General features: G+C 36.0%; 1 protein-coding gene across 4 annotated transcripts in view; it reads left to right on the forward strand.

The window, feature by feature from the left end:
* Nucleotides 1-13,914, forward strand: part of LOC147078891 (leucine-rich melanocyte differentiation-associated protein-like) — a 92,919-nt gene that overhangs the window by 67,697 nt on the left and 11,308 nt on the right. For all 4 annotated transcript variants that reach the window (XM_085951295.1, XM_085951273.1, XM_085951280.1 and 1 more), the window contains 2 exons: nt 1,874-2,013; nt 12,830-13,038. In XM_085951295.1, coding sequence (XP_085807421.1) covers nt 1,874-2,013; nt 12,830-13,038 — 349 coding nt within the window. The remainder of the gene's footprint in view (nt 1-1,873; nt 2,014-12,829; nt 13,039-13,914) is intronic.

The raw sequence follows: 13,914 nt of genomic DNA on the forward strand, positions 1-13,914 counted from the left end.
CTGCTAATTTTTACAAATACTAAAACTCCGGGTACAGAAAAATCTTTCTCAAATTCAACGTTTGTTGGAAGTACATACTTACTACCAATGTACGTGATATATTAATTGGAAATGTTTGCAATGAATATTTTCTTTTTCGAAATATTTTAAATAATTCATTGCGACAATTCTATAAGTATATTTGAGGGATTTTGTTTTATTTTATTTAACTTTTGTTGGTTTAAAAGTCAATTAATATTATATTTGCGTTTTGGCAGAATAAAACTTATACGCTAAATTTAATATACAGTATAGTAGTAAGTAATGAAAAATATCACTAAATTCATTTTAGAAAAACGTTAATGTGTATGCTTTCATAATACCGAAAATACCGGTATATTGGATTTTTGAAACCGGTATTTCGGTATCGATAAATAATTGAATACCGGTTTTGAAATACCTGTATTGTAAACCCTAGACCTGCGGATTGAGTTCCATCGTTTTAACAACAGTATTTATGTTCATAATTGTATATGATTTTACTACTTACAATAATTATTTTTACTTCATTTACATTTTTATTTTAAACACTGATTTAAAAACATATGATTGAATTTATACATCCCAAGTACTGAAAATGGTTTAAAAAATGACTTAATTTTCTTCAAATGCAATATTACATTTTTAGGGAGTGCGAATATTATGCGAAAATCCCTTGATTAGAGGGGCATAAAAAGATGGGGAACCCCTGGCTTTCAATTATTAATAACAAATTACTTACATAATTATTTTCTTATGATACCCATATCACAAACTGATTTTGGTGGTAAACATGGCTATTATACAACCTAACATAATATTATTATTATTATGTTACGTTGGGACACTAAGGGGTAAAATTTTTTTTTTTTTTGTTCCTCGCTTTCTTGTTACGGATTCATGGTACCTACATACCAATTTGATACTATAAATGAGGTATTAAAATAAATCCTTGTAATATAAAATTTACTTCATTGAAGTATGTTGCGTCATTTGAACTGGTTTACCGAAAATTTATTATTAAACAAAACCGCATTATCGCGATAACTCTCTTTGGCTGACGAAGGGCTTAATTATTGCAGGTGTCACAATTGAATGGTTCCACGATTTAAGGATATAATATTATGAAATAAAAAAAAATATTAACAACTACCTATTTAACAACGTTGCCATTACATCAATGTGTGCTTGTATTCTGGGTACGGACTCATCTTTGTAAAACACACGTTAACGGCCCACATGCCATTAGATCAATAATTATTATAAAGCAAACATTATCCGTAGAATGTTTATCACATTTGAATGGTCAAAGAGATAGTTTATAATCAGTATCTTTAAAATTATCTTTAAATGTATAAATCTTGCCAATTTTTTGAAAAATAAAATGCCTAATTCTTGTCAAATTTGGGATCACAGAGATTATCAATATAATTTTTTATTGTAAATATTTCACTATAATAATGTCGACATAAATTTTACTAATGGTTTTATAAATGCTTTTAAAAATTAATAAATATAAAAAATCTTAACACCACTTCACATAGACGTACTGAAATATGACTATATTCTAAAACATTAGAGCGAGAGGTATAAAATAATAGTATGTTATGTAATAAAAATACTTTATGCAGTCATTAAATGTTTAAAATAAATATAAAGGATAATAAGGCTTCGAAATTATATAAATAGATTATCTATAACGTGTAAGGAATGTCCAGGATCATGCTTTGAAAATAACATAAAAGCACCATTTTGACGTACGCTGAGCACGTCCCCCCTTAACAGTCGTATTCCATCTGAGATTGAAAATAGTGATTACCATACTAATTATTATCTGATTATGTTTTTATTTCAGATCACAAATTTAGAAGGGGTTTTGACCAGGATAGCAGAACAGCTTCCCAACCTTATTTACTTGAGTTTACTGGGTAATCCAGCATGCCCCGACCAACTTTCCGATAGAGATAAGGACGATGCTGATTATCAACGATATAGGTAAATCAAAATTTAAAATACTCACTAAAAGGTTTTACAACTAATATGCCATGTGTAATTAATTATATATGTTGATAATGTTATCTTTGTTTACATGTATTTGCATTTTTAACTCTGTATGAGAGTGCAATATCACACAGGCCCGTCCCGAGAAACCCAACCACCTTTGTGTGATATCGAAAAAATGCATCTCGCAATATAAAAAAAACATAATATCGTGGGCGTACAGGCAGAAGTCACTAACTCCAGTTTTGACGAATTTGAGATTTTAATGACATTATATAGAAAAAGTAATGCTGCTTGATAGGCAGAAGTCACAATTTAAGATTATTTAACATATAAAAAAATAAAGATTTTACAACCATTTTAAGAACACCATAAATACAAAACATTAATTATCTCAGAACTGTGTATTTGGAGTTAGTAACTTCTGCCTGTACGCCCACGATATGATAATAATTCAGGATGCCAAAAATAAAATGTGTAGATAATTTCTAAAAGCTTTATATTTTATTAAAGTGAAAACAAAATATATTGTTATCTACATCGGCAACTTACATGGCAGAGAGTAAAAACTTTACGAAAAATACGAGACGTCCAATTATATTTTCTGACCTCTGGGGTTCGAAACGTTTGGTCCATAGAAACAGTGACGGAAATTTAGAGTATTTTAGCTACAAAAAAAAACTGGTGAGTGTCGATCGTGTGAGTATCTGAGTTAGACGATTATCATAAAAAATCAAAGATGCGATTCAGCCACCATCTTAGATATATTGAATACCGCAATAGGCGTTGGGGTTTTGTAATGTCGTAATTGTTACTTTATTTTTACACTTTATTTTAACACGAGATTTTGACATGAGTCGAAAAAATGTGAAGGCATGTAGAAAATGATTAAAAAAGGTTCATTGAGTCATGTGGTTATCGATGTAGCGCGGTACGCGTGAGGTGACCTCAATGTTGTTTTGGCGATTTCGGCAGATTTTGCTAACAGACCATGTTCGTTTAAAAGTCCAAACCGAGCTACGCCGCTACGGGATGGGAGCATCAGTCTGATAACATTTTAAATACCAAGAAAAACAATATTACACACTTTTTCCCGTAACAGCAGCTTGTTGTGAGAGCACATAACGTGATCATAATGTATTTGAACCTTCAATCGGCTATGCACAATCTTCTACCTACACGAATGCACTATGACTAATGTGACCAGACGTCCTGTTTTCAGGCGTCGCGTCCCGGTGTCTCCGAACACAGCTTCGAGACGCCAAAATGTCCCGTTTTCGAAAAGAAAGAAACTTGTGACCGAGATACAGAAATATTTGATGAGTATTCACTTTTTCTGATTACAGTACACCGCAAAAAGTATCTGAATGGAACACTGGGAATGTTTCAACCGAAAGTCGTTGGTAGAGTAATTGTTCAAACACTTTCGCGCCAATAATTTGGATCACAAAAAGTTTCGTATAATTATTGAATATATTTTATGTCTGCCCGGCACTAATGCACCAGTAGAAAGGGTCTTCTCTTTTATGAATAAGTTGAAGACGAGTGAAAAAACACAGTTGAAAGTAGATAGATGTCCATAAAGCAATGTTAATAATTATAAAAGTAAATTCGAAAAAATCCTGCCAAGAATTTCATTCGTTTTTTAAATCAAAACCAGATGTAGGTACTAAATTTGTTCTGGAACTCAAGCGTTGTATGCGCCTACTCAAACATACCTACCGATAATCTTCAAATAAATAAATAAAATAGGTAATAACAACACCCCCTCAACGATACGCCACTGCGCACTTCGTTGATGTATTTTCCTAGCTCAGTCGGTGGAGGGGTTATTAATAATAACGATGTTTCCTTTTGAAAAAGTCGGTAATGACTTGGTTTTATTTCCTTGTATGTAGCGTCTAGTAAATAATTTTACAGGCCAAATGTAGGTGAAGGCGGCAGACAGGAATACGTGACGACCGATGACTGCGAACGCGAGAGATGTTTCCCACCCGTAGGTAAACGGGATGTGAAACTCTCCCCGGGGAGTACTTCGGCGTTCAAGAAGCGAAGAGATGCGCGGCGAAAACTGGTGAAACTGGTCCAGAGTGTTTGAAGAGAGGCTGCTAGTAGAGATGAGACTTGTTCCCGAGGGAGGATCCGGTAGACTGATAAAAATCTCTCGGATGCGCCCTCTTTTATAGCAGCCTCCCTTATTCTAATTGGTCCAAAGAGTTTGAGAAGGGGTGACCAAAGATTCTACTATGTCCGTTAATTCGTACTGCGTAATATCTCTTGTTTATTTAATAAGAATTTACTGGATTGTCAGAAGGACCAAGTATCAAGAGATAATATATTCCGTGCACGTGGATGGATATATTGACGTTATAAAATATCGTCTATCTAATTCTATGGATTTTATATGAATTTATTTAGAGCATTTAAATAGCTATCTCCGGCATAAACTCGCGGTGTTAGTCTTATGCCAGGAGTAAACACACGATTTGATTAGCGTTTAAATTACATGCATTTACAACTACTTACTAGGTACCTATTGACATAATAATAGGCCCTGTAATCATTATCCATCGACCTTCACATAAACATTTGTGATTTTACGACGTAAAACCTGTCTGTTGCCTTTACCTTTTACAATGTTACATTTATAATAATAACAGTTTAATCTTAAAACTACGTCTTATATAGTAATACGAAATAATATTTTACTATTTCCGAAAGATAGCAAAATACTACTTCTTCACAGAGGTAATTCGCAATTCAATGTCGAAGAGTATATCGATCGGCGATATTTCCCCCGCATTGCCTTATTTTTAGCCGCTGTCTTTACACCGCACAGCTGCATAAAGGTCGTGATTTTAATTTATTTTATTAGAAATCGGCGAAGCTCCCGTCTGTTGCTATCAAGAATTTACTCTTTCTTAAATATGCGAATTTCCTCATGCTTTATATTACAGACGATAAATACCCTAATTAGGAACACAATAATGAAATAATATTTCCGAAAAGTTGAATTCTAGAGACTTTAAGGCGTTATTTTCTGAGTTAATCTGTGCGCCGGATACTTTTTAGCCGGTAACATTTTCGTATACACGCACAGAGGCACACCCATACCAACGCGTTGGTAGGTGTTGCTGCGTTATAATTTTCAAGTGTTGCCACTCGCGGATAATTGATTCTATAATTATTAGTTTGCTATTAATGAGTTTACGAATCGAAATACTATTCGATTAGTGTGTTCCACATGACATATTAATTAATTATATACACTTTTAATACTAATCACTCGCTACCGCGTTCTTCTTCTTTATGTTAACAGTTATTCTTCTTCTTTCATACTATTACAAAATATATTAAATATGTTACACTCTTATAATAATCTCTCGCTACTGCATTCGTCTCTTTATATTTAACAATCATTCTTCCCCTTTTATACTAATATACAGTTACATAATACATTTATATCTAACACTTTATAATAACATCGTCACAGGTTTTTTTATTGTACAGAACAAGGCAATTTTACATCCATCATTCTTTCACACTGCATTACCCTGCTCGTAGCAATCGATGCCCCGTTCGATACGTTTACATACCGAACGGGTAGCGTAAAAACCTGTGAACAGATAAACAATTTATATGTGATTCGACAAGGAAGCGTTTTTAGGCGTTTTACTAAGCCGTATAGTTAGAGATCAGGTTTACATGTCGGCTTATTACTAATCAATTTATTGTGCGAAGGCACCTACCTACAGGTAGGTGGTGACAATTCGCCCCCTCCGATGAAAGCTGACATGTACAGCCTGACCTCATCGGCCGCCTATACCTTCCTTGTTTAACCATCATACACATATAATATTTGTTTTTTTTAGTTTAATTTTCCAGCCTCGGATTGCTTATATCCGTTTCTGGGCGTTTGATATGGAAGCGTTATTCGCCGTATCGAGCGGCTAGCTTCGTACACATAATGCTACATTTCAGAAACGTTTACGCTATAACACTACTATTTATGGTATTTTTTTTAATATTTATAACTACGTAATTAACTTAATTTTATGGGTGGTTTTCGTTTCATGTCTTCCAGATAGACGGCAATTGTTTTGTCGTCCTATCTGGGTCCATATACATTTTCGTTTTGACAAATCTTTACCCCAGCTACTAAGCACATGTTTATGATTTTTCTTCCTTCTTTTATTTATTCCGCCTTCGTCCTTTTATTTTACTGTGCTAGTCGATAGAATGTCGCGTTGCTTGAATCGCCGACTTCTTCGCTAGCCAGTTTCGTGAGGTGGTACGCCCAAAGACGTCTGATCCTCTTTGTTCTGACGATTACTCTTCTATAGCTTGACTTTCCACTGGTATAACTTTCGATCGACCATCGCGGGGCCGCATGTTTGTTATCCAGGGATGTCTATAGGGATAGGTGTGGCCACATCCGTTCCCCTGTTGGTGAGTAGGTCGTATGCTGATGATCTGAGCTCGGCTCTAGCTAGTCAACGGCATCGCCTCTTCACAAATACTAGATATCACTCTTAGAGTGTATATCCTTTTGTTCCATTTTTGCTATTTCTTCCTTCCTTGCGGTTATGTTTCCGGAGCACCCTTCCTCGTTTTCCCCGATGATTCAAGATGTGCTGTCCCTGGATTACTCACGACGTGTTAACGTGGTTTGGCGTTGCACATACCAATTCCACATCTTCAGGCATCGCGAGCCGTCCAGGTTGTCACTCAGAGTATCAGGTTCTCGAGTAAAGTCTCCATTTGCGCTGTTGCATCACTATCATAATTATGTTTACTATGTGTTTTTCGCGCTAGTACTCGTCTTCCTCTCCTGGGGTAGTTCAAGCGAGGGCATAACCCCAACCCTTCCGAGTCAACCCCCTCAGGGTTTAAGAGCGATCGGCAGAAGGTCAAATGTTGCCTTCCTACGGTCTTGTGGTCCAAGAAGTGGGCTTCTCGTACAGGAAGTGGTCCGCCCACCCGGCCATCACGTCCCAAGAGATTCTGTTTGAGTCTTTTCCCCGGATTATTTTGTGTTTATTTAGCTTATAAAAAATATTTTAATACACGATTCTAACCCGCAATGTGTTATTTACTGACTTTATTTTATTACTACATTAATATATTTCTCACTATTAATCACACTTGGTAACTATTATAATTCAATATATCACACTTTTATTACGCTATTATTCACTTCTTTTATTTTATCTATATATACACTAATATTTAACTATATAATTGACACAGTTTTATATTACTATTTATTTATTATTATAATTGACCATGATAAGTGACGAGATAGTATATTTTTATACGTCGCAATATGGTCACTCCATCCGGTCAATTTATATTATAAGTTATTAAACTACCCGATTATTTTAAAACTTATTATTCCAGACCGCATAATCTTCGGACGGCTAGCATTTACATTGTTTACGTTTTGAATAACCTTCACCATCGAGCAGGTCAGTTATGTTATGCAGCGTTGCCAAGTCAAAATTTAAAATCTCAGTAGGTAGCTTCCGACACGGAAATTCAGTAGACTTCCTGAATTTTATGTAGACACGGCAACACTGATGTTTTGCATTCTTATTTGCAGGGGCGTGCATGTCCACGAGCCCTTTTTATTATTATCATTATTTATATTTAAGAAGTAGTTAATTTAATCGCGGACGTTGGCAGCATCGCCTTCTTTTCCTATTATTAAATACATACTATTTATTTATCTATTTCAATATCTAAAAGATTTAATTAAATATCAAACCTTTAAAAATATTAAAAAATCTTAACCTTCTTAAGGAATGTTATTATTTACAATATTTAAAATTCTTCCTTATTTTAAAAGGCTAATTTTTTTTTTGGTTAAATAATTATTTACCAGAGTCGGTTAAATAGGTACTTACAGTTTTTCCAGCATCTACGGAGTTCTCTGCCGCTGAACCATTTTTCACACATTCATCATCTGTTATACAACCATTTATTCTAAATTCTAATCACACCGTTGAGCAAAGTTGATCGCTTTCACTTAATATGCCCGGCAAGATAATTTATTAATTAGCCGCTGTCGCGCGCTATAAATTTATCTACGCCACTGGCCGTTATGCAATTTACGTAACGTCTCGTTTTGCGTAACCGTTATATTTACCTCCTCGCTTTTTCTGTTCGCCGGTGCATTACAAGCGGATCAACCTTGCTTTACGGTGGATGCATTTATAATTAATAACGATTAATACATAAAACTGTTGTGGTTCTTGAAGAGAGTTACACACTATTTATTTATGGACGACAGAAGATCGTTCCAACACATCACCCACTGGATCAGCCCTCTTCTTCATCAGCCGAGGTCCTCCGAGGCAGTACTGCAGGATCTCGGCATCGTCCCCTTTTCATCCTCAGCACCTCCTGATGGTGACTCCTCGCCAATGCAGGCAGGTGGCCTCTTCATAGTCCTCGTCCAGTCTCGTCTCCTCACCGCTCTCTCTTGGCTCAGGGCGTCCGTGACCATGCTCCTGGCACGTGCACGGTGCGTGCGCCTGGTATTGGAAGATTACCAGCCGACCGCCTCCTGTGGTGTTCAGCATCGTCACGTGTGGAATCTGTCCTTGTCTGGTACATGGATCCATGTTTTCGGATGCTGGTATACTGCGCTCAGGTATTTGCATACCTTCTTCCATCTCCTCATTCCTCTGGATCGGCTCCACCAGTGGAGGGTCCGCCATCTCTTCGCTAGATGTGTGTGGGTCCTTTGTCTGCGATCTAGTTCTCATATATATAATATATATATGAAATATATATATATATATTCCTCGTGTCTGTCGTCAGGTCGTGGATTCGAGAAAAAGAAGCTTTTTCTGAGCCCGTAAACGTTTGGCGCCAAATTAACAACACCCCCTCAACGATACGCCACTGCGCACTTCGTTGATGTATTTTCCTAGCTCAGTCGGTGGAGGGGTTATTAATAATAACGATGTTTCCTTTTGAAAAAGTCGGTAATGACTTGGTTTTATTTCCTTGTATGTAGCGTCTAGTAAATAATTTTACAGGCCAAATGTAGGTGAAGGCGGCAGACAGGAATACGTGACGACCGATGACTGCGAACGCGAGAGATGTTTCCCACCCGTAGGTAAACGGGATGTGAAACTCTCCCCGGGGAGTACTTCGGCGTTCAAGAAGCGAAGAGATGCGCGGCGAAAACTGGTGAAACTGGTCCAGAGTGTTTGAAGAGAGGCTGCTAGTAGAGATGAGACTTGTTCCCGAGGGAGGATCCGGTAGACTGATAAAAATCTCTCGGATGCGCCCTCTTTTATAGCAGCCTCCCTTATTCTAATTGGTCCAAAGAGTTTGAGAAGGGGTGACCAAAGATTCTACTATGTCCGTTAATTCGTACTGCGTAATATCTCTTGTTTATTTAATAAGAATTTACTGGATTGTCAGAAGGACCAAGTATCAAGAGATAATATATTCCGTGCACGTGGATGGATATATTGACGTTATAAAATATCGTCTATCTAATTCTATGGATTTTATATGAATTTATTTAGAGCATTTAAATAGCTATCTCCGGCATAAACTCGCGGTGTTAGTCTTATGCCAGGAGTAAACACACGATTTGATTAGCGTTTAAATTACATGCATTTACAACTACTTACTAGGTACCTATTGACATAATAATAGGCCCTGTAATCATTATCCATCGACCTTCACATAAACATTTGTGATTTTACGACGTAAAACCTGTCTGTTGCCTTTACCTTTTACAATGTTACATTTATAATAATAACAGTTTAATCTTAAAACTACGTCTTATATAGTAATACGAAATAATATTTTACTATTTCCGAAAGATAGCAAAATACTACTTCTTCACAGAGGTAATTCGCAATTCAATGTCGAAGAGTATATCGATCGGCGATATTTCCCCCGCATTGCCTTATTTTTAGCCGCTGTCTTTACACCGCACAGCTGCATAAAGGTCGTGATTTTAATTTATTTTATTAGAAATCGGCGAAGCTCCCGTCTGTTGCTATCAAGAATTTACTCTTTCTTAAATATGCGAATTTCCTCATGCTTTATATTACAGACGATAAATACCCTAATTAGGAACACAATAATGAAATAATATTTCCGAAAAAGTTGAATTCTAGAGACTTTAAGGCGTTATTTTCTGAGTTAATCTGTGCGCCGGATACTTTTTAGCCGGTAACATTTTCGTATACACGCACAGAGGCACACCCATACCAACGCGTTGGTAGGTGTTGCTGCGTTATAATTTTCAAGTGTTGCCACTCGCGGATAATTGATTCTATAATTATTAGTTTGCTATTAATGAGTTTACGAATCGAAATACTATTCGATTAGTGTGTTCCACATGACATATTAATTAATTATATACACTTTTAATACTAATCACTCGCTACCGCGTTCTTCTTCTTTATGTTAACAGTTATTCTTCTTCTTTCATACTATTACAAAATATATTAAATATGTTACACTCTTATAATAATCTCTCGCTACTGCATTCGTCTCTTTATATTTAACAATCATTCTTCCCCTTTTATACTAATATACAGTTACATAATACATTTATATCTAACACTTTATAATAACATCGTCACAGGTTTTTTTATTGTACAGAACAAGGCAATTTTACATCCATCATTCTTTCACACTGCATTACCCTGCTCGTAGCAATCGATGCCCCGTTCGATACGTTTACATACCGAACGGGTAGCGTAAAAACCTGTGAACAGATAAACAATTTATATGTGATTCGACAAGGAAGCGTTTTTAGGCGTTTTACTAAGCCGTATAGTTAGAGATCAGGTTTACATGTCGGCTTATTACTAATCAATTTATTGTGCGAAGGCACCTACCTACAGGTAGGTGGTGACAGTAACCTAATATGACATGAAAAAACATTACTATCTGTCAATTGTATTGTATGAAAGTGTGGGGCGCCAAAAATGGATACCTAGGTACTTTTTTTTAGGTCTCCCGGTTTGGGGAAAAAATAAATGGTCACGTTAACTATGACTGACTCATGACGTTATAAACAAGACTTCATGGTTTATGACTGTTTCTTCGATAATAGTCAAACGCCATGAATGATGGAGATTGAAAAATAGACTCGCGTGTTAAAATGCTATTGCGCAATACGTTCATGTTTCCAACTGACCAGTCAGAACAGATCATTACCTCTAATTAAACGAAAGTCTTTGAGTGACTTGATTCCCATGGCTACGTCTTTTGCAGTTATTTTTAGCGTAGACTTTTATTAAATACACAACAAACAAAGCCATTGTAGAAGCTCATGATTATAGTGATATCGCGGTTACAAGATGCTAGGCTATCCTCGCGGATTGTGTCAAAGATTAAGGCCCGTTTCAGACGGGACACCGGTGTCGTGATCGATATAATATAGGAGGCCTTTGTATTATGTTTACGAATGCCCTAGACCTAACGAGTCAACGCATAATAAATTAGAACATAAAACTGGCTTCGGCAATAAAAACAAGTGTATCGGCGGCTTAAGAATGTAGCGGCCGACGGAAAAGTGTACTGGACACGCGTTGACTCATTAGCTCTGGGGCATTAATAAACATAATATAAAGACTCTTTTATGAGGGCGCGACACCGGTGTCCCGTCTGAAACGGCCCTTAGATTCTACGTAGATTCCGGGAATCGCTAACAGTAAAGTTAATGTCTACGTAGGTAGCTACGAACCGTAGGTTTTCGTGTTTCTTGATAATTTTATGGATTTAAAGTGCCTATAAAAACCATTATGGCACCTGTTAACGCTTACGATCTTCCTTTTAATTTCGTCGCTTACATTAATTCTCGCTAAATGACTGTAATTATTGCGCTATAATTGTTACTAATGGTATTGTGAAGCACAGGTACTTGACAACTAAAACAAGCACATAGATTGTTATAGGGATTGGAATCATAAAAGAATAATAAAATACCTAATTCTTGTCAAATTTGGGATCACAGAGATTATAAATATAATTTTTTATCGTAAATATTTCACTATAATAATGTCAACATAAATTTTACTAATGATTTTATAAATGCATTTAAAAATTATCAATAAATCTAAAAAATGTACTGAAATATGACTATATTCTAAAACATTACATCGAGAGGTTTAAAAGAATACTATGTTATGTAATAAAAATACTTTATGCAGTCTTCAAATGTTTAAAATAAATATAAAGGATAATAAGCCTTCAAATTTATATAAATAGATTATCTACAACGTTTAAGGAATGTTCAGGCTAATGCTTTGAAAATACCATAAAATCTCCATTTTGACCTACGTTGGGCATGTGCTAACCTAACCGATTTTTTTTAAACGGTACATGTTCAAACACGCGCGCTACTATGATTTTACTCCCTATTTTATTTATCGTTTGTCAATTTATGGCTACGGCCGTATGTTGTAGCTTAGCCACTGGGAAATGCCAATAGAAATGGCGTATTTCAAAAAAATACTACGTTATTCTTAGGTGGAACATGAAAATTAATAATTTCCAGTATAGAATATAGTAAATGAACCCACTAAGAAGTAAAAAGAAATGCTTTAAAAGAATAATCACTCTTCGGGTGAACCGGTATTGTATTGATAGCATGCGTCCAGAAGAAAAAGTGTTTATTTTTATAATATAAATTTAATAAACCTTCGCAGTTCGGACGGAATTTCATATTTTATACTAATTTATTTTGTACTTATGTACATTATTATGTACACCTATCTAGATGGTTAGCGTATTATTTATATGTTCGATAATTCATTCATGTTTCCAGGTACTATGTCCTCTACCACCTGCCGGGACTAAAGTTCCTGGACTACCGACAGGTGAGTGGTGAGGAGAGATGCGAGGCTCGTCGCCGAGGCCAGTTCTTCAGGGTTCGGAGACCAACTTCATTGTCGACAGCACTCTGCCCTACCACCTACAGTTATCCGTCGTATACTGCATTGCCACTCATGCATACGGCTAGGCCGCAACACAAGGGTAATTTTACATCTCGCTTAGGTGAAATTTTACCATAACATTGCAACGTCGCATTCTGTAGTGAAAATTTAAGTCTTGGAAATTATACACTATTCCAGTGGTCGGCAAACCGCGGCTCTTTGGCCCTTTGAGCGCGGCTCTGCCATAAATTCCCTGTGCCCTATTTGACATGGCTACAGAAAAGATGCAAAGAAAGACGGAAGACGTAAACCGTGAATTTAAAGTTGAATGGACCGAGACTTTCGCATTTATTCAAAACTTAAATGGCCTGCCTATTGTCGGGAAAAATTGGCGCATAACAAGAAGTCAAATTTAGAGGAGACACTTTACAACTAAACACGCCCTGGCACGTTATTTAGCATTAAACATCCTGTCGGTGATCCAAGGAAGAAAGTAGTTGAGGAACTTTAGAAGAGTTAAGAAAAATCAAGTTCCGTATTTAATTACTGAATACAATCTTCTAACAATGTTAATAGTATTGCAAGTTTTGTGGTTAGTAAAGAGATTTATAAGAGAGGAAATCAAGAGTCAATTGAGAAGTGGTCTTATTGATGACAAGCTGGAATCGTGCTTAACATTAAAAACAACATGCAAACTTGACTTCCCAAACTTTCCAAGGAGATGCAAGGCCATTATTCACATTGAGGGTTTGTCAGTCATTGTCGTGATTTCATTTTATGGATACCACACTTTCAATTTTATTTTTAACGATAAAAAATATCATTATTACCTACGTATGATATCAAGTTTTATTAAGTTAATAAACAGTGTAGGTACCTACATATTATATAATTTATGTTTAAGAAATTTGGCTCTCAAAAGAAGTCGAAATCGTTGTACTGTTGATATTTGGCTCTGTTGACTAATGAGTTTGCC

The sequence above is a fragment of the Rhyacophila brunnea genome, unplaced genomic scaffold (genome assembly GCF_057557595.1).
Source record: "Rhyacophila brunnea isolate RB1 unplaced genomic scaffold, BYU_Rbru_1.0 scaffold_10, whole genome shotgun sequence".
Classification (NCBI taxonomy): domain Eukaryota; kingdom Metazoa; phylum Arthropoda; class Insecta; order Trichoptera; family Rhyacophilidae; genus Rhyacophila; species Rhyacophila brunnea.